The 22,201-nt window shown below is 36.6% G+C and overlaps 1 protein-coding gene across 1 annotated transcript in view; it reads left to right on the top strand.

Annotated features, from left to right (window-relative positions):
• LOC139716740 (phospholipid-transporting ATPase IF-like) overlaps positions 1-22,201 on the top strand; it is a 93,302-nt gene that overhangs the window by 63,433 nt on the left and 7,668 nt on the right. The window contains exons 20-30 of the mRNA XM_071628271.1: positions 384-537; positions 1,304-1,406; positions 2,001-2,146; positions 2,561-2,620; positions 3,543-3,729; positions 4,955-5,034; positions 5,670-5,735; positions 6,424-6,527; positions 8,482-8,499; positions 9,534-9,699; positions 18,302-18,440. Coding sequence (XP_071484372.1) covers positions 384-537; positions 1,304-1,406; positions 2,001-2,146; positions 2,561-2,620; positions 3,543-3,729; positions 4,955-5,034; positions 5,670-5,735; positions 6,424-6,527; positions 8,482-8,499; positions 9,534-9,699; positions 18,302-18,440 — 1,223 coding nt within the window. The remainder of the gene's footprint in view (positions 1-383; positions 538-1,303; positions 1,407-2,000; positions 2,147-2,560; positions 2,621-3,542; positions 3,730-4,954; positions 5,035-5,669; positions 5,736-6,423; positions 6,528-8,481; positions 8,500-9,533; positions 9,700-18,301; positions 18,441-22,201) is intronic.

Consider the following 22,201-nt stretch of genomic DNA (forward strand, 5'->3'; position numbering starts at 1 on the left):
GTCCCATAACTTTTCTATTTTGTGTCCAACTGTGACAAAACCTGTACAAGACCTAACAAACACTTTGTTTGCTATGCTTCTTGTTTTTGTTTTTATAATTTTTTTATGATGATTACAGGGCGTTTAAACATGGAGGGAGATTAAACAATTCAAAAAAATTCTTTTTGTAAGTTGAGCTACAAGTTAAGCAATGTCTGTGTGTAGAATTTGATAGAAATTTGATGGTAAAGCACTGTGAAAGTGTCTTTTTCATCTAGATACATGCGAGTATGGAAAAACTACAACCAACCCTATAATTTATATGGTGCCTGTTTAATAACTTTGGATATTTGATACTTCACAATGATTTGCACTTTGATATTTAATCCTTTTTTTTTGTGTAGGATGAGATTAGAACCCAGCAAGAAGTATGCCTTGGTCGTGGATGGCCCCAGCCTAGCGCTGGCCCTAGAAAACTTTACGACTGCCCTCAGGGATCTCTGCCTGCAATGTGAGGCTGTGCTCTGCTGTAGGATGTCACCGCTCCAAAAGGCTCAGGTATTATTAAACCTGTTCATACTGATTTCTGAAATCCCTATAGACTTTTAGTACACAAGCCACCAGGTTCCCGTATGAAATGGGCTAAAGTCAATCCTCGGTCTCATTATTCACTCTACTTACCATGATAGCACAAGCACTTCAAAATGATGATAGATTTGGCAGAGATATTCCACTTTTATGTCAGTGATAATAGGGGCAGTTTAGTTGATGGGGAAAAAACAAAGTAAAACACTTGCACACTCTTCGTGCTCGATATCCTCATGATCACTATTTTTTAATGTCATTTACTTTCATCATTCAAGAAAGCGAGGCAATAAACATATACATACCTAGTGGTGTAAAAAGAGATTATCAGCACTAGCAGAATAGAGTAATAAAAACATATCACACACAGGCGTTATAAGCCGATGCTTTCACACAAATCATCAGTATAATAGAATTAGAAGTATCTTATCTTCTTCTTTTTTTTTGAAAATATTATTACATTCTAGGTTAAAAACATTGCTTAAATTCAAATCGTTCCACAGTACAGGTCCATTATGATGCCATGAATATTTAGACTATTGTGAGACTTTATAGAAAAATTAATCATCTGATTTGTAATGCCTGGAATTAAACTGATAAAAGATATTTGCACATCCATCCATGCCTACCAGACTCTTTAACTGCACATGTTTTCCTACTCCCTTTTCACCTTCATGTCAATGTATCTCTCCCCTCCAGGCTTACTAATTTTGTGCACCTTGTGTTGATACAAACGTAGGTTGTCAAGCTGGTGAAAGAATCGCCATCCAAGCCTTCAACCATGGCGATAGGCGACGGGGCGAATGATGTCAGTATGATCCAAGAAGCTCATCTGGGCTTGGGTAAGATGTCACGATGTCGCAAGAATGTTCAGTGTAAATGCGTACGGTATGTTTTGCCCACAGTACATACATAGTCATCTAAGGATCACACTTTTTTTGAGTGTGAGTCACAATAGTCAAACAGAAGATATATCTTCTCAAGCCTTCAAAGTTGGTATTATTTGAGTGATTGAGATTTTAGGGGAAAAATTGCCTGAACTCTGTTCTGAATGATTTATTACAATCTCAGTATTTCCTAGTAGAATAGGATTCTGTGAACTAATTTTAGATGCATCAAACTGCGAAATTCTCTGTGCACATTTTGGACATTTGGTGGCCTGACATCTGTTCTTTGTTACACCGGGCAACTGCTCATGTCGAGCCCTTTAAAGGTACTTTAATAGTTTTAGTTGCTTAGTTACGTAGATCAGTCAAGGGAAAAAAAATGTCCAGAGCAAATACTACTCCTTTAGTTGAAAACAAACACTAATTTTGAATGTTGTCGTATGCTGTCGTACACTTCTATACCTTAACTCCACCACAGTGTTGTTATTCCTTTGCATTCTGAGAAAGAGACAGAAATCCTGAATTATTTCCAAATCTCCACCACGCCAGGAATCATGGGTAAGGAGGGGAGGCAGGCTGTCCGCTGCAGCGACTACGCCTTCTCCCGATTCAAGTTCCTCCTACGTATTCTCCTGGTCCACGGCCAGTGGTACTACCATCGCATGGCCATCACCGTCCAGTACTTCTTTTACAAGGTGCCACAAATTAGCAGAGATTTCCCAAGATTTTCAGATTGTCTAATAATTGTTCAGAATTTAACAATTGTGTGAGAAAATCTGGATAAGGGAAGCAGTATGGATGTCACTGCTCTTGTCTATTGATATGAGATTTATTGCATAATGATGATTGTGTCTTGTTTTGTAATAATGATTTGCAATACTGTGAACACATGGTTGTGATACTAAAATGATATTTTGTTCAAACAATATTTAAATCAATTAGAGTAGGTCAATAATTTTACTTCAAAGCATGCATTTGGTAAAAACTTCCTTTGACGTCAGTTTATTAAAGAGTTGTTGAACAAGTTTCTGCAAGGTGAATGATTAACCATGCCCTCCAAGATGTTTATATTATTCACTGAGTTTATAATTTATTCTCGCTTTCCACAGAACTTTGCTTTCATCACCTGCCAGTTCTACTTCTCCTTCTTCTCAGAAATGTCAGAACAGGTATGATTTACTGCATGCTGCCTCCATCCCCATGGTGTTGGAAATAAACTCCCTTTATGATCAATTCATGTTTGCCTGGGCTATAAATATTCTAAGTGGTCTGGGGGCAATGCAAATAAATCAGTGCAAGTAATCCTTAGTTTTACTGTAGTTGCTGTGCATTCTCTGTAGTCTCGGCTTGGAAATTGAACTGAGCCTGTGCGGTTTTTGTGCAGAGTCTGCGTGGGGAAGGTACAAAATATGACGACTGTAGTGCCGCACGATCAACGTACAGCCTCCTATTTGAATTCCAGTGAGTTAAGCCCACAGAAAAGACGATGTCTGTGACTCAGTACCCAAATATTTCACTTCCGATGGCTTTTGGCTTGTAAAAGAGACTTGTATTTGTGAGTGTTTGAGAAACAAAAGACAATTTTTCAAAAGAATTTTATTTTTAGGTCCTAAAAGACTAGCAAATTTCTCAAAAAGGGAGAAAATGATGCTTAAAGAGTACTAGAGATAATCTATTGTTTGAGCAATAGACCAAAGCTGTCATGCTGGAGTTATCTAAAGGGATTCAAGCATTTAAGCAATTTCAGACAAAATTCATATTGAATATCAGATTTTGGCATAAGATCATTAATGCCGGGTGAGAATATGACCCTTTTTGTATGTGTCACAAAGTCAAACTTGTTAATCTATAGATTTGGGATATGATTTTGGCAATTACAGTTGTCCTTACTCAAAGATAAGATAAATAACATAAATTTACTGACTAAGGCGTGCTTATAATTGTTTTATAGAAAATGGTCCCAATCGACTCTTGTTTTTCTTTAAAACTTACAGTGATGCTGTTTGTGATGAGAATTAAGAATGAAATAAACATGTTCATATTTCCTGTTTTTCATTTTTGTTTTTCTTGAACACATGTCATCTCCTGCAGCCCATGTTTGACAGCATGTACCTGACTCTGTACAACATCACATTCTGCGCATTACCAATCTTACTCTACGGCATCGTGGAGCAGCACCTACCAGCCCACGTTCTCCTTGCCAATCCAAAGCTCTACAAGAGTAATCTCCGCAACGGCCATTTCAAAATGCGGCACAATGTGTACTGGGTTTTGCTGGGTAGGTGATTTCACTGTGCCTCATCTTTATCATCAGCCATCCTGGGTGTTTTTGTACGAGGGCATCCTTTGGTTCCCACTGTAGTATGTAGTCTGTGTGAGCCTCCATTCCATTGACTCTGATTTGATGATGGCTGAATTCTCCTTATCGCATATAACTGTCAAAACTCCAACAGCGGTAGCGCTGTCTAATTACCGTAACAGCGTATTGACAACACTGTGCTAATGCACGGCACGAGCTCTATTTGATCATACACAAAAACATGGAGTACTATTTCTATCTCCAAACTACCTTAGTTTCTGTGATTTTCTCAGCAATTATAACATGTTGGTATTCACAGAAACATCATGTTACAAGCTCTGAAAATGCATTTCTGTTGTGAAGTGACAATATTCTAATTATGATAAAAAGTGAAATATACAAGTTGTAAGATGCAATTACTGCATACACGCTGTGCCCGTGCCTGCTGCACAGTAACTCTGCATTATCAGAAGTGCGCAGGTCAACACTGAAAGTGTAACCCCACTTGACCTCTGCGTGTTGCATGTGGGTGTGTGAGATCACCTCATTCATTTGCACATAGCGTACTGACCCAACTGCTAGTGCCAAAAATGTTTACATTTATATGCAAAAGGGAGAATTAAGTCGATATGATTTGAGCTGACATTTTAGCAAGTCTTAGCGTGTACTCTGCCTGGATGCGACATGGAGGGAGTGTAGGGCTTGGTGTAGTGACCACGGTAGTTTCTGTGTAATAGTATGTAGAATATGTTCCTCAAGAGACTTTTTCAGAGTCTCCAAATCTTTTTAGACTGCCACATGTTTATATCGAACACCTGCTCATTGTAACCCCTGAAGTTTCCCAACGCAAGAGTAATTATATCATGTAGATTCTGTGAAGTAGGACATATTTATTCCATGTCAGTTGGTTGTGGCAAACAAGTTTTACCATGCCATATTTTATAAAGGTACAATTACTCTCTGAATCACAGAACCTCATGCCATCAGTTCAAGCCAAGCCACAGTGTTGATGTTTCACTGTGGATGGAGTTTCCTATTTATGAAATGTGTTTTCTTTTTTAAGTAGAACAAAACGGTAGAATTTTCTCTGATTATATGTACAATTTGTATCTTTAAAAGTAACACTTTCCTAGGCCTGGTAGTAGTATTAGATAAAAACCCAAATGAAAGCTATTTAGAAATAATTCACCTTGCCTTTCACCAGGTATATACCAGTCTCTAGTCTTCTTCTTTGGGGCCATGTGGCTATTTAAGGATGATGTCTCCCTCATGCGGAATATGCAGGTTAGTCAGACTCTGAACAGCCGCGTTTATCTATCTCATAGTCATAAATGGCACTTCTTTCTTGTTTTACTGTTATAAATGTGCATCTTGTTCTACATAGTCAAAGAGTAAAGAATGAGCTGGTGCACATCAACAGATACTAAATACATGTACATGTACAAATTAAAAGCTCTTTTCCTGTGAAGTAATAATAATAATGATGATGATAATAATAATAACTATTTCTTATTCTGTTTTACAGGGACCTGATCAGAACACTGATACTACGTACATCTATAAGATATACATACAGCTGTAATTCAAACAGTTTAGTTAAGTAAAAGTGAAAGTAAAGTTCCTGCAAGTTAGAATTGCTATCAATTATTTTAGTGAGCTGGGAACACATATATTATTTCGAAGTAATGGATTTCCTCATTTCATTGTCTAACTTGACTGAAAAAAGGTCATATTTTCACTTCCTGTCAGTTTCTGTGACGTAAGGTCGTATATCACAAGTATGTGACTTCAGGTTTTGTGGGTTTGATCCTTTCTTTTCTTTTTTTTTTATTTGACTTCTATGTTTGTGAATACTTACGTGACAAATTTGTAATACGTGATCATCCTTGCTCTGACCTTTAATTTGTACATTTCTACAGAATTATGGTCTGTGGGCATTTGGAACCATAGTAACAACAGCCTGTGTCCTGGTAGTAAACTTCAAGGTGAGTTCATTGAAGTGAAAGAATCATGTCTAGATTGGATTCAGAGAAACCCCATGGTGATTAAAGGCATAATTTACCATTTGCAGATGAAACAAAAACCCAGTGTTAGTGCTGCAAAACAGTTCTAAAATGTGAGTTAAAGATAGGAAAAAAAAACCCACAATATTTTTGATCATTAAAATCAATTGCAAGTATTGTTAGATATAAAAAAATATGAACAATAGTTATTAAAAAATTGTTTTTAGACTAAACTGTCAACAGTTTAGTGGTTTGGTGAGAAAAATAGTGATATCTCCTTGTATTTTAGGCTGTATTGAAATGAAATGGAATGAAATGAAAAAAAAAGTCATATTTTCACTTCCTGTTTTTTCAGTGTAGGAGAATTCCTGTTACTGTGTTTTCGGTGTAGGAGAATTCATCATTTCAGGCTTTTTGAAAGTCTTCCCCTCATTGTATTTGACATGCTCCGTCACAGAGGTATTTGCATTTTGAATCCCATGACTCTTGTTCCATGACTCTTTGCTAGTCAACATCATACACTCAGTAAAGGTAGCAGTGTCTCTTTCACATTTTTTGTTTTGTTTTGTTTTCCTATTTGACCCCTCTGGCCACACCTTCCTTGTGTTCTTTCTTCATAATCTCTATCTCTCTCTCTCTCTCTCTCTCTCACTTTAATATATATCTGCAGCTCTGTGTGGAGATTTGCAACTGGGATGGTATCCAAATAGCAGGGATGATCATCCAGATCCTGGGTTACTTTGTGCAGGTGGCGCTATACTCCGGTCTCCTCTGGTGAGTCTTTGTGACTTTTTTTTTCCCATTAGATGTTTTTTCTTTCTTTCTTTTCAGTTATTGTTATCATATGAGTTTTTAAATGTATGTTGGTTGAGTGCCAGTCAGATACTCTGTTTTATTTAGCTGTGAAGTTCAAACATTGTAGTATATTATGTTGGTTAGTCAAATACTGTAAGAGTGGACATTTTTGCGGTGTTGAAATTTTCGCGCATTTCGCACAACCAGAAACTAGCGCGAAAATAAAAGCTTGCAAATATTTTTGCATGCCATATGTTCCAGTTCTTACTGTCTTGATTTCGCGGAATTAAAAACATGAGAAACTCTTCTTATTGGGCCAAGTGTGAAAAATTAGTCGCACAAAAATACCCACTTTTACAGTACTAGTCAGATGCTCTGTTTTGTTCAGTTCAAACATTGCTGGAAGTTCCATGGGTTAGTCAAAGACTAGTCAGATACTCTGGTTGGTTTAGTGGTAAAGTTCAAACCTTGTAGGATATTATGTAGGTTTGATATCCAAATTTCAGTCAGATATTTTATTTTGCTTTAGTCGTGAAGTTCAAACATCGCAAGATATTATGTGGTCTAGTCTGATACCAGTCAGATACTCTGTTTTTGTTCAATCTTGTAGATACACATTGCAAGATATTGTGTGGGTTACTCAAATACCAGTCAATAATGATATTTAAACATGATCATTCATTTGTTAATGTTCTTTCTTTGGCAAAACATTCTTTGGCTGTTCTCCTGTGGGAAAGGATTTCTGTATTATCAAGAAATGACATCCCATACAAAACTGTGGAAGAATATTTCTTGTGCAATTTATTATTGATCATTAATCATATTTTCTTTACTGACTTAGGGTCTACATTGGTGGCAACTCTGAATAGTATTTTAAACCTTTAAGATGGGCCATTATTGTGTATGTCCACCTATGCCAATCGTGGTGTATTGCTGTACTGGCACATTTCAGTCTTTTGAAGATGTACAGTTACTTGTCTTGTTGATCTGGATTTGAATTGGGCCTTAGACAAGTGCTTCACGTTATATATCACATGTGATTGTACTAAAAAAACATTCCCTGCATTTATTTGAAGTAGAATAAAACACTTGCCATCCAAGTGTTTTGGTTTAGTGGCCTTGAGGTAAGATACAAAGCTGTAAAGATTTCTTTGGCTGTGAGAATGTGAGATGTCATTCTGTCAAACATTCCACTAAAGTCAGATCTTGTGTGCGGTATGTTGGATAGCATTAGCGTTTATTTAAAGGACAAGTTCACCTTCATAAACATAAGGATTGAGAGAATGTAGCAATATTAGTAGAACACATCATTGAAAGTTTGAGGAAAATCAGATAATCCGTTCAAAAGTTATGAATTTTTGAAGTTTTTGTGCAGTAACCGCTGGATGAGAAGACTACTGCAGTGTATGAATAACTTAGATGTCACATGCGTACAACAATATAAGGAAAATATAAAGAGAATTTCACAAAATTCCATCTTTTGAAAAAAGTACACATTCCCCTGACTCGTTACCGACAAATGTTATGGGTAATATTATTCCCCCTGCCTTTAGAAACAGGCAAGTCAAGTGCTCTTTTATTATGCGAAAAAGTGAAAATATGTTGACTTTTCTTTTACATTTTCTTTATAATGTTGTACGCATATGACTCACAAGCTGTAGTAGTCTCCTCATCCACCAGTTCCAACACAAAAATTTTAAAAATTCATAACTTTTGCATCGATTGTCCAATTTTCCTCAAACTTTCACTGATGTGTTCTACTAATATTGTTGCATTCTCTCAATCCTTATGTTTATGAAGGTGAACTTGTCCTTTAATAACATAGTTATGCAGTGTTTTATCCCTACACACAAACTTTTTGCAAACTGTGAAGTGTGTGAGTAATAGCTCTTTTCATTCACCAGTTCATTTTCTGTCTCATTTTTTCTTCCAGGTATGATGCCTTTCCAATGTAAGTATTCGACAAACATTCAAGTTTAAAACATGAATATGTACTCATGCAGGTCATGGTATGACATGCCCAGATCTTCACTATCAGCAGTGAGATGATGCTGATGGTGTTCGTTGATGATCATGATGACCAAAATTATGAAGTGATATACTTTGATTTATGATAAATGTATACAATGTACATAATGTATATCAAGACAACCTACATGTATGTTTCAGTATAAAATTCATATTAATTTATCATGCATTTCAAGCTGAGAAGCAATTTAGTGTCTGAATATACAGCAAAGAATAGTGGTGAAAAATAAATGATGGAGGTACATTGTATAAGTGCATAATGAGTTTCTGAGTCTTAATCTCATAACGATGATGGTGATGATGATGATGATAATTGTGATGATGATGGTGGTGATGATGGCGATGGTGGCGATGGTGACGATGATGGTGATGGTGATGATGGTGATGGTGATGATGATGGTGGTGATGATTATAGTAGTGATGATGATGATGATGATAATTGTGATGATGATGGTGGTGATGATGGCGATGGTGGCGATGGTAACGATGATGGTGATGGTGATGATGGTGATGGTGATGATGATGGTGGTGATGATTATAGTAGTGATGATGATGATGATGATAATTGTGATGATGATGGTGATAGTGATGATGATGATGATGGAGAAGATGAAGGTAATAAAGGATGATGGTGATAATGGTGAAGATTATTGCGATGGTGAAGATAGCGATGATAAAGACGATAATGACGACAACGAGACTGAAGAAGAGGATGAGGATGATGGTAGATCTAATGCTTGAAATGAATATTGGTCGACTGATAAAGGAGATATGAACAAATGATAGGTGCAGATGGCAATAAAGACGTACTGCTGATGGTTTCAGATTGTGATAGAAATAGTAAGGTGTTAAAATGTTTCTTAAAGAATGCTTCATGACAGATGATCACAGAACAAAACTCCTCGATTTACTCTCTATTTCTTTTTTTTTCTTTGTGTTTGTGTTTGTGTATGATAGATCTCTCTTTAACACCACCGGCCTCTACTGGGTGTTCTTCCAGTCCCTGAACAGTTGGACCGTTTGGTTCTGGATCCTCGGTGTTGTCATCGTCAGCTTCTTGCCCGACTTCGTCCTCAGAGTCTTCTCCTATTATTTCTTCCCCAGCCCAGAAGTCATAGCCAGGGTAAGTCATTTGCGGGGCACTATGTCCATGTGCCCATATGTACCAGAAGCCCTTTATACCTGCAGGTTGCTATTCTGTCATAACTGTGCATTTTGATACTACCTAGACACCAATGTTAGAACCTTTGGGGTACTATGTAGTGCGAAGGTTTGTTTCAAAGGATGAAATGGGTACAGATATTGGTTCCATTGTCTTTGCAGGCGAGTGATGAAGAATTCAATGTGGCGACTCTCATGGTACAAGTGTACCTGTCTTAAATGACCGGTTTACTCAAACATTTCAGATTTTATGCATGCTTTTCTGACAATGGCTCCTTTTGACAACCTGAAAGCTTGCCGAGGTTTGCCCGTAGCAACAACTGATTTATGCAAACTGGATTCCAAGTATTGAAAAAGTGTTGAGGTACAGGTTGATAGAATAGCTCGTATGTACGACAGGGTGGAAAAAATATCCATAAATTTGAATGTGTTTAGTAAACTGGTCTAGTTAGAAATCTTTGGCATTTACAAGAAGAGCCACTCTCATGGTGTATAGTGATCATTTAAGGAAACAGACATACCTAATTTGTATACTGATCCATCGACAGTTTGAGGAAAGAGGGAGAAGAAGTTACAAAAGAAAAGGATGGACAGCATTCAGACAATATTTGTATGAACAACGTGTTGACTTCATTAATCATGTTTGGTACAAAAGGCTAGTACAACTTCGGCTGAGATTACTATTCCATGGCATAGAACTCTATGGTTTTTGCTGCCTGTATTAGTAATTCATATATTGCTGCTCCTTTATTGAGGCATTGATGTGGGGTTTTTTATATTTTTTTTTCTTGCTCCCTCACACAATTAGGAACCATTATGGGGTTATATTGATGCAGCTGTAATATGTATTAAAATGAAGGGTATAGAGAAAATTTTAAAGTAAAATTCATATCATGTGTTGGACATTTTCTTTTTTTCTGTCTTTTGTGATCCAAATCCTGTTAAATTTAATGCCACTAGTATCTGATTGTACTGTGGCCCAGGAGAGAGAGAGAGATTATTGGTATCTGTATACTCTACTTTACTCCAGATGCAAAAGACATAATGTCATACAAGTCATCAGGTTGTTAGAATTAACTTTCAGTTGCTTGCTATAACTCTTTGCCTTCTGGAGCTGTATGGTCTTGTTTGGAGTCGATGAGAACTTTGAGAATTTTGTAAGGAACCCGTTAAATCAGTGTATGACTTGATATTTTTCTTTTTTCTTTTTTTATTTCACTTTTTTCTCTTTACTTCTATGATGTCATATCTGCATCTAATTCAGATTGGTTTGTTGTATTTCTCCTTTGTAAGACAGGTGTACGTTTCAACAGATGTGTGTTGTGCCTAAAAAATTATGTAGAGTTGAGAACACTTATTTTTTTGTCTTTTTAAGTAGACAACATCTTCCCAATTACTCTAATGACACAAACAAAAAGACACACACACAAAAAATGATATATGTTTGTGACATTTGTGCTAGATTTCACTGCCTTTTGCATGGAAGGGAATTCCAGTTGTTCACAGGGGGTATCAATGTTTAACCTTCCAAGCCTCGGAAACAACCATAATGTATCATGGTGTATACATACAATTATGTTTTTTTCACTTGTACTCATTAACCAGGTGTCTTTTTGTGTCACGTTGTAGTCGGCGATTAACAATCCTGTGTTTGAAAGTCCCAAATTTTGATGAAATGTGCACAAAAGTGAAGTAACGTAGTAAATCGACTTTGAACAGACTCCAAGAACATTGCTGTTGATGACTAAAGTGTATATGCCGATGCAAAGTGGATGAGAGACCATTCTTGATTATTCGCACAGTGATGAATAATATGAATATTTGCAATAGAGCATTTCTTTACATGCCTTATCTATGATGACAATGTGAAAATTTTTGGACAGTTAATCCTTCATCTTCTGAGCTTGTTTTTTTTTTTTCCCCTCCATTTTGACAAATAACAGCCCACTGGACTCTTTCTCTGATATCTGCTGTTGACTAGGGACAGGGACAGTTAGCTTTATTAGAAATTGCCATCTGGACTTGACTCAGTCTCAAATACTTGATTTTTATTGTGCAGAGATTTCGAGCAGTTTTAGGCAAATTCTTGGTTCATTTCTCTTTTCGATAGTCTTTTTTTTTTTGGTAGTTCACTCATATAAACTTTCACACTGAGACTCGCATGCATTTTGCTGGTGCTGACCCGAATCCGAATGCCAAATATGACAAGAAATACAGTGTAGATGTGATACTGTAAAAGTGGATATTTGCATTTTTTTTTTAATTCGGCAGAATGAAGACCTAACATAGTGGCACATATAGCAAGCAAAAATAATTTGTGTGCTTTTATTTTCCCGCTTGTTTCTGGTTTGCACAAAATGCGAAAGAAAAAGCAAACTGCGAAAATTTCCACCTGTACAGTAACCTGTTGAGTGTAGACATAATGTTTTCCAGGAGTTTTATTCTCTGTCAACTATAAGTCTTCCTCTACAAAGTCTTCTTCCATATAATGATGGTGAATTTCCAGTAGAGCTTTATATACTCTGATTTTCATTTTCCATACTGAATGTTGTGTTGATCTGTTTCTAAGTGCGCAACAATCAACATTTTTACCATTCATTTGAGTGTCGTTCCATCTGTCCACTGCATTTTTTGTTTTTTCTTCTTTACTTTTCATCATAAAGTGTATGATTTGTGTCTAAATATCCATTTTGTCTTCCACAGTGTCTTCTTCTTCTTCTTCTTCTCACCCTCCTGGACCAGTTTGTCAAACTAGGGTATATATCTCATGTGGAACTTCATATTTTCCTTGTTTTTAAGGAAAAATCCCCTCCCCCTCCCTCCCCTCCCTACCCCTGCATATTTTGCACACTCGCTAGAAACATTGATAATGTAATAACAGAATGGTTTGAGCAAACTCAATTCAATTTTTAGTTTAAAGAGAGTGATTAACGTATTACCAGGAGAACTGAGTGTTAGTAAAATTGGCAGTTTATGTTGCCTTTGTGAAGGTCATGACCGTGCCACATATCAGTGACATCACGGAAGAACCTTTGATAATATTATATATATTGCTTCTTTGCCAAAAACACATGGGTGTACGCTGGAAAAATTCTGATGATTCTTCAGCTCTTGTTTATTGACTATGTGTATTTTCAAGGACATACATAGAGAACAAGATGAAGGTGATTCTTTTATTTGCAGGATTGAACAGAATCAAGGAGTGAATAATTATGTTTGAAAATATGAAATTTGTTCACATTTAGTGTCCAAGACATACACTGTATTTCCAATTTTCACACTGTCCCATTTGAGATTCCAAAGTCGTTTTATTTTTCCAAGCTATATTTACATGTTTTGAGATAATCACATCCTTTTTAGTCCATTTTTTTTTCCTGGCTTTGCTCAAACTATCACTGTTTTTTTTTTTTCTTCATGGCTTTATACCTCAGTAATTGCATTTTTGAAAGGATATCCCCTTTTAAGAATTTGTCCTCCCCCCCCCTTTTCCCTGCTTGTGCAATGCTGTCCATGTACATAAGGCACCACATTGACATAACTGAATATGAGGCATGAGTGTATTGCCATGAATGCGTAGATGCCCAAAGGCCATGGAAAGTTGCAGTGAATGCAACTCAAAATTTTAGTGATGATTTCTTTTACGGAAATTGATGTCACATAACATGTGCTAAGGTATTATTTACCAGAGGAAAAAACATAAATGATGCTGTAGTTATTTTGTAATTTACACGAACAAGAAATGGAGGGATTTGTTCTGTATTACTTTGTACCAGCGTCTGTGTGACAAGTGTCTACTACAAAGTCCTTGTCAAATTTTAGTTTCATCAACAAGATCACACATGGCCTTTTAACGATGAGTGATTAATCAGCAAGGATTCGCTGGCATCACTATAATGCTTTTAGCCAAGCAGCAGCGCTTACTGTACCCAGCTGCAGCATCTGTGATTGTGACTGTGATTATTATGCTGCCTGCCCCATTCTAATCGACAGATATGATTTTAACGTGATATAATGCACAAAGATTACAATAAGCACTGCATGCTGCCCCTGATTGGCTACGAAAAGACAAGAAAAAACATAGAGAAGCTTTTTTAAATCAGGTAATGGTACTGAAACCAGAGTTAGGTCTTTGAATGTTTTGTTGTTGTTTTTTTGTACTTAATCAGTATTTCATATCGTACAAATTGCTTCTCTTGGTGTAGGTGAAATTAATTGATGCAGATACGGGCAGAAAAGTCGAGTGATACTAGTGCCATGGTTGAGATGCATCACATCAGCACTTCGCTGAGTACTCAATTTGAGATTGAATGCATCATGGATATACGATGATAGACCTCTTGCACGCTGTAAAACAGAATGTGTTGTGAATAATGAATGAAATGCATGGAACCCTGCTTGCTTTTGTGCCTCTGTTCCATGAGGATGCTGGAAGGTCTACGTGTGTTTTGTTTCAGGTCCTCTATTCGTCTAGACGCCACAGATCTTGTAGATGTGTAACTTTATTGATACGTGGCCTAGATATGCTAATTGAATGGATGTATGCTAAACAGAGATTTTTGGCAGAAATCCCTCCAGGTCAAAGGCCAGAAATGGTTAGAAATAGAACCTTCAGCTTTGACTTTAAGCCAGAAATAGTCACTGGTGATTATAATTTAGCAGAAAGAATAGAAATAAAAAAGAAATATTGCATGCAGTGATGTCATTAAAGGTCAGGGTATAATTCGCTGTACCTTGGCTGAAGATGTCTTACAGGCATACAGTAATTTAAGTTATAGTAATGTCCATTGGTAATATATGGTACACCAGGTGAAATTAAACAGGGAATGTTTTTGAGAAAATGACAGGGGTGGAAGGCCAGTAGCCATGTTCAAAGTCCCTGCACTTTGGCTAGAATTTCTATTTTCCTGCCATCAATTTCCATGAGGAATGGTATAATTGTGTAGGAAGAGAAGAGTTACGTGTATACACGTGTAATCATCATTTGGGTCAAATGGCAGGGGTGAAAGGTCAAAGGTTGATGTCAAATGTCACTATAACTGTAGCTCAAAACTGTCACATTCTATTAACCATAACTTCTGCAGAGAAAGTGCAATAGGGCAATAAGAGTTTTTAAATGCTGGATAGAAGTGATTTTCAAAATATTTCCTCTAAGCAAAGTGAGTAGAAGGTCAGTCTTCCAAGATCAGGGGTCAAGATCAGTCAACTGCCTTTTAATGTAAATGAAGGACCATATATTTGGTAGAATGCAACGACTGGGAGGATGCAGCAAAATTGGTCTAGGTACATGTATATATACATGATTTATATGATGATGAAGGTCATGTTATTCCAGCAATATAAAGAGCAATGCCTGTATGAATTCTGATTTCTTTATTACTTCACAGTTGTCTTTTCATTATTTTTATGCACTTTTTTGGTCATTTCTTTTCACAGGAAAGTCAGAACATTTCTAAGAAATTTCTTACTTGTCACGTCTTTTGTATGAAAGTTGCTAAAACGATCTGAAACAAGAGTGTAAAGACATCAAGTTTTGTTTTGCTTAACTTCAGGTTCACATACGCTAGGCCTATACACAAACACAATGAAGGTAAAGTGATGATAATATTAAACTTCCCATAACTTCATTTTTATAGCAGTGGGTTTTTTTTGGAAAATAACCAACTTTTTGACTAAAACATCCCAGGGAATATATATTGGCTCCCATTATTTGGCATTTCTGGTTCATCCATGCACATTTTGTGCAACTTAATTTCCTGGGGACTTGTAAATGCATGCTGTTAATCCCATAGATTAGTGGTGTCCCTTCATAGGCATTTCTACCCTTCCTTCTTTAAAACTCTCTCTGAAAACAGATTGTGGCGCATCTGATCTGCGCATTATGCCCTTTCATACTTTATTTTCTTTTTTCTTATGGAAAAGTATGCTGGGTAAAAGATGAGTTCATTCCTGTAATTTCCCTTTTATGTCAAACGGGTAACTGGTATCACAGTTATTATCCACATAACGAAGTATAGAATTGTACCTATTTTTTATATTATTATTATTATTATTATTATTTTAAAGATAACTTCTTTTATTGATAGCTACAGGAACGATTGTACATGTTCATATGCTGCTACATACAGGTGCACTTTGTTTTGGAAATCTTTCCTCTCACTTGAGAGACATCGTATGTTAAAGGACAAGTCCACCTTCATAGACATGTGGGTTGAGTGAATGCAGCAATATTAGTAGAACACATCAGTGAGAGTTTGAAGAAAATCGGACAATCCGTTTAAAAGTTATGAATTTTTGAAGTTTCTGCTCAGTCACGGCTGGATGAAAAGACTACTATTGCTTGTGATGTCACATGAGTACAAGGATATAAAGAAAGAATAAAGAAAATTCAACACATTTCCATTTTTCTCGCATAACAAAAGAACACTGGACTTCTCTCTTTCAGAAGGCAGGGGGAATAATATTACCCTTAACATACGTCAGTGGCAAGTCAAAGAAATGTGCAATTTATTCAAAAAGTAAAGTTTTGTGAAATTCTCTTTTTATTTTCCTTATATACACTGTAGTTGTACGCATGTGACATCATACACTGTCGTAGTCTTCTCTTCCAGCAGTGACTTCGCAGATACTTAAAATATTCGTAACTTTTGAACGGATTGTCCAATTTTCCTCAAACTTTCACTGATGTGTTCTACTAATATTACTGCATTCTCTCAATCCTTATGTATATGAAGGTGAACTTGTCCTTTAATCCAAGCATTCTGGCTTAATCCCTTTTTATCTCTTTAATTTCTGCAATGGAAGAAGAGTTATATTTTCCCATTTTCTGTATAACATCCTACTCTAATTGGCAAATGATAGGTACATTAATGGGACTGTGCATCATGCTTTTGTTGATCTGATTATTTTCTTGAAAAGTCCTCCAAAAGAAGAAGGGGGAAAAAATGAAAGGAACTAAAATAAAGCACAGCTGCAGTATTATCCTAGGGGGTATGTCATTTTAGCTGCATATCTTTCAGACAATTGCTTAGAATCATGCTCAATTTTTGAGAGAAAAATACAATTTATCTAGAGGGTATATCATCACATCCATACATAATTTAGCTGTGTGTGCATTCACATTCACCCTTCTAGGTCACATATTTTAACACCTTCATATGTGTGTCAGCGACAGGAAAGCAGAGTTGAGTTGGAAAAAATATTCCCATGTTTAAGATGTTTGTTTGATTTTGTCAGAATTAAAAAAAAGAAAAGATGTAGAAATGGTAAAAGCCTAGCAAGTTAGGACCCAACTGCAAAGTGTGAGAGGTTCCATTACATTCCCCTTTTGGGCTTCTTTGAAACTAATTTTGGGTGATTTGCAGGCAGAATGTAGTATCTCTTCTGTGTGTACATTTGAAAAGTGAAATTGGCATAATATTGTGTGTTAGTCATGCATTTGTTGCATGGTTAACTATTCCATACATAACTGTCAACTACTTTTGAAAGAGTAATCTACATATGCTGTCAGAGTACAGTCTAAGGTGTTCCCTGAAATGGATTAAAAAAAAATATCTTCTTTGAGACAGAATAGTAGGGAATATCCTTCCCTGCACATCATACATGTAATTGTGAAGAAATCTAGATGTTAATAGCAAGTGCTGCTTCTTGCCAAAGGACTGGCGCCCCCAATAGCCCACCACCGAACGATGTCTCTAACAACAGCACGTTTTGGTTCCACCCCTCCCCACCCCCCTTTGATATTCCTGCATCATGGCTTGCATTATCCGGTTATGACAACCTTCATTCGTGCATGCTGCCACCACTGTTTATGTGTATGGCATTCGAGGGCATGTCACATTCCCATGTCTTTCTTTTAATGCTTTTTTTTCGTGACCCATACTGACATGAATTTCTCATCTTATTATCATTGTTATTTTTTAAGATTTTAGGTTTTACTTTTCATATGAAGCAAACTTATGATTTATGATGATGATGATGTATTCTAAGTATGTTAAATGTAATGCAACAATAGTTTTTTTGTAAATTTTTGCATATTCTACCAATTTGTGGATTAACTTATTTTCTTTTTTTTGCATATCAAAATAAACCATATGATATATTCATTGTATATACATAGTGTGACATATTGCTCATAAAATGCGAATTTAAGCTTCATCATGCTATGTGCTTTTTGCTTGTTTTGAATTTTCTAACCTGTGCTCTCAACATTCCATTCACATGTATGTTAGATTTATGAATTGATAAAAAACAACAAGTAACCATGAAAAGATGCTCTGTTCACCCAGATGAATTTAACAGGATTTTGATATTATCAACTAATCATTCTTCATACAGTAATAGTCATGCCATTCATATTTATGAATTGTTTTCATCTTTTTTCCTGCATTGCTCCATTCGCTCCTCTCCCACTTTCTATTTTCACCATACCTCTCTGCGTTGAAAACTATTTCCCGCTCCTCCCTCCCCCCTTTTGCTTCATACCGTTCCCCCATATCAAATGGGGATGATGTCAATGCTGACACATTATGGAAAAACAAACTCCGATGGGGTTGACATCTGTGAAGGAAAAGAATGCCACGTGGTGTTGCGCATCGGGCGGATCGTGCATGGGGTGCGTGCGGTGGCACCGCCGCCATTCTGGAAAACTGGAGAGTAGCTTTAGCCAGTCCGATGCAGAGCTGACCCGCAGCAATGCCAACCTAGGTATGATGTATTATCCGACCGTTACCGTTCGTACGGCTGTCTTTGTGATGTGGGTGTCGTAGATGGTTGTCTCTTGGTTGATGCGCTAGATGGTGGAGTAGTCGTAGAATTAGTGTCTGATTTCTCTATAGATAGTTATGTGTGATGAAGGTTCTCCATAGCCTTTCATCACGCAGCCCTATATTTTCCCTTCCCTGCTGTTTGCATGCAGTAGTTTGCTAGCCACAATATTATCTGTCTATACACTTGCGACTGCAGTATGATAGAAAATGCCATCATCAAAACCATTCCTGTTTCAACATTTTATGTGTGTTTATTGAGATATAATGTGGTCTCTTCTTTGCAATATGATTCTGCTTTTATAGATTTGTTTGATATTTGACAGACAAAGACATTTGTGTATTTACAAATATATGTTTCTTTTCTATCTATATTCCATTAAAAGCAAATTTTGCAACGTAGATATGGAAGCGTGCATTAACTTAGTCTGTTTAGTAACATGATGGACTATTGCAATGAACTTGTACAAGTAATATATGCCATGTCTGTCAATTCATGCCTAGGAAAGTCCCTTTTAGCCAGATTTGTGTTTTCTTTTGAAAATTCTGATATATCATCCTCGCTTTAGCTTATTGCTAGGCACACCAGTAGTTCTCAAAATGTCTCAAAAACCGGAAGAGCAGAAAAAACCTAACAAAAAGCTGTACGATCATAAAGTCCCATCACTATAAAGGAATAGATGAATTTGTGTGCTTGAGTGGGTATACATGTATGTATTAACAAGAAGTCTGAACCCCCCCCCAAAAAAAAAAGTGTTTGTGTCAGTGTAGTATGCTAATCCTAATACTCACTTTTTTTTTCTCGTTTGAATTTATGACTAATTTGATTGTGCAGAATGTAAAATTGGAAAATCATGTTATTTTCTCTTAATGTAATTGGGTGGTTTTTTTCAAGCAAACTGGTAACTTTACACTGTTGGTAAGGATGAAAGGAATTGGAAATGCCTACTACCAAGTCATACATGACCTGGTATGATAAAACTGCCAATAATTATAAGTTACAACGATAGCTTTAACAAGAACATCTGTTGAGGATGATTTGGTAACTTGAGAGTGGGACAATTTTCAGTTCATGATATTATTTTTCTGAGTCACTGCATGTTTGTGTACCACATGCAAATTTGTGAGTCAGAAGTGGGCATGAAATAGTCTTTTAGCATTGATTTTAATTCAAATTGCTCTTAAATGTTATACTTGCAAGGCTGAAGATAAAGATATGCTGAAGATATGCTGGTCATAAAGTCGTGTTACATGTAGTAGAGTAGCCTCAAAGTAAAAATAACAGTATTTGACCTTAACTCTTTATGTGCCACAGACTTTGGACAGTGTGTAGGTGTACAATGCTATGCTTGTTTGTTTGTTTGTTTTTGTGCCAATCAGCACTCTTTGCACATATAGGTTAGAAGGCATGCCACATTTCAGGTTAATGTGATATTAAATCCTTATTGCAGTTGCTGTGGCTATGGCACTGTGTCACAGATTGCTTCTTTGTGTAGTATTTAAAGTAATGCTTGGAATCAGCACAAACTGTTTAAAAAAAGGAAAGAAAAGTACAAGTAGTACCATAATACAATAAAGAAGACTGATATTCTTATGTTTTTGTACATGTGGGCAAAAACTTTTGTAGGAGGCCAACATTCTAACATAAATTTCTAAAGGTCATACTTGTCCATGATTGAGGTATTAAAATCCATTGAAAGCTTTGGAGCCTTCAATTTAAGACCATGCACAAAACCTGACCGGTACGTGTTAGAATTTATGATCAGGGGGCATTCAATTTTTTCCAGATCAATTGTGTGCTGTTTCCAGCTAAAATGTGCACACATTTCAATACTCCGGTCTAATGTAAGCAATGACTACAACGTTTGAACACAGCGGGTAGAACGAAATTTTCGTACAACAAAGTAAAAATAAGGGTCCCAAAATTATTATCTATTATATCTTTATATACTTTATTTGTTCGACAACTACAAAAATTCAATATAACAGTTGTAACTACAGAAAACGGCTAGTCCCAAGGACATTGTTATAGCAGGAGATGTCTGTATACCTGTGGTAGTCTTAATTTGTCATTTTGTCATTGTCATTTTTCCCCTATCCCTCTGCTTCTAGTATCATATGAGATCTATGCCGATACAAATTTATGAAATGCGCCCCTTCCCGACGTCTTCCTTCATCATCACTATTCAATTCCAGCAGTAGGTTGAATAGATATGACGAGATTTTGTGTGTGTGTGTTTTTTTTTCTTCCCCTCAAAAAGTTCTTTAGTTTGCAGTCTCCTCCTATCATTTGCAGTGTTAGCTCTCTGAAGATCAGATGTCTAGTGTGATTGCTCTTTGCCGTGTTGCCTTCTTCCAATTTTTGAAAACATCGTAATTTGTAGGGATCTGGTGGCAATGTGTTCATGTCGCTTAAATGCATACCAAGTAGGCCTAAGATGCGCGTTTCGATCAATCAACAAGGTTTTTTTTTTTACCCACTTTTGTTACTTTTTAAGGAGTATTCCTTTTTCTGTCTCAAAGTGTAATGATTGGAAGCATGAAATTAAGTTTGGATTACTTGGAATGAAGTAAAATTGTTGAATTTCAAGAACTTTGCTTTATAATATTCCTTATTGCAGTGGATAAGGAACACCCAATGTTCATGAGCCAGTCATACTACAGTATAACTGAAAGCTTTGCATGGTTCACACCCAAACACACCTTATCTCACCTATTTAGACTATGATGGCAGCACAGATTGTGAATATTTGATAGAAAATCACAGAAAGAATTTGCATGAAAGCAAGAACCAGGACAGAAGAGTTGGATGAATTCTAAGGAGTGAATGATGCCCATGAACTCACATGGAGTGGTACATGTAGTGTGGGAGGACAAAAATCTGCAACCATTTTTCACCTCTGATGAATATCTTTAGAAGGGTACCCTATCATCACTTTGATGTTCCTGTGTCAAAGAGTGTGTTTGTGTGCGCATAACATTCAGCTTTATAATTTGTGCTGAAGTTTCTCGTTGGCAGGTTTTTGGAGTGCTGGTCTCTTTTTAGCATTGTTCTGTCTTGATTAATGTGTTCATCCCATGAGCCATGTATATTGCAGAGCTGCCAAGTCACCCAAATTCTGGAGGAGACTTCCTGAAAAATTAGGTCCTGTAAAACCAGAAAACATCCGCCACATGAAGCTTTCACAAATTAGGAGCTGATGGCTTTTTTAGAAAAAAAAAATTTTGCAGCATGAAACTTTCACTAATCGCCACTGGCATTCCATGCATTGTGGTGACAAACACTTCCACTTGCATTTTATTTCTCGCGAATCTCGGCTCCTCACGAAATTTGCAAAAGTTTTGTGTACGTGAAGACTTCTCGTTTTACATTATCAGGAAAGTGAGAGTACTTGCAGAAAGCAATCTGAAAAAAATCTGAAAAAAAGAGAAAATCATTGAACCGCAAAGATTTCAATGTACGTGTATTTGAATTGCAATAAAGTGTGAGAAGATTTAAACTCTGAACTCTCACATCCCTTCAGTGTCTCTTCTACTCCTGTCAAATTTAGTAACAACGTCCCAATTGAGGAGTTATTTGTGTCCATTGAGATGCACATAAACACAAATTGAGCATCTTCCCGCTTGCACTTTTGTATCTCTCTGACATCAATATGTGATCGTTGGCAGCCCTATGTATGTATTGAGTACCAGAAGCAATTT

The sequence above is a fragment of the Diadema antillarum genome, unplaced genomic scaffold (genome assembly GCF_040938485.1).
Source record: "Diadema antillarum isolate AM-2024a unplaced genomic scaffold, OU_Dant_1.0 scf00000069, whole genome shotgun sequence".
Taxonomy (NCBI): Eukaryota; Metazoa; Echinodermata; class Echinoidea; order Diadematoida; family Diadematidae; genus Diadema; species Diadema antillarum.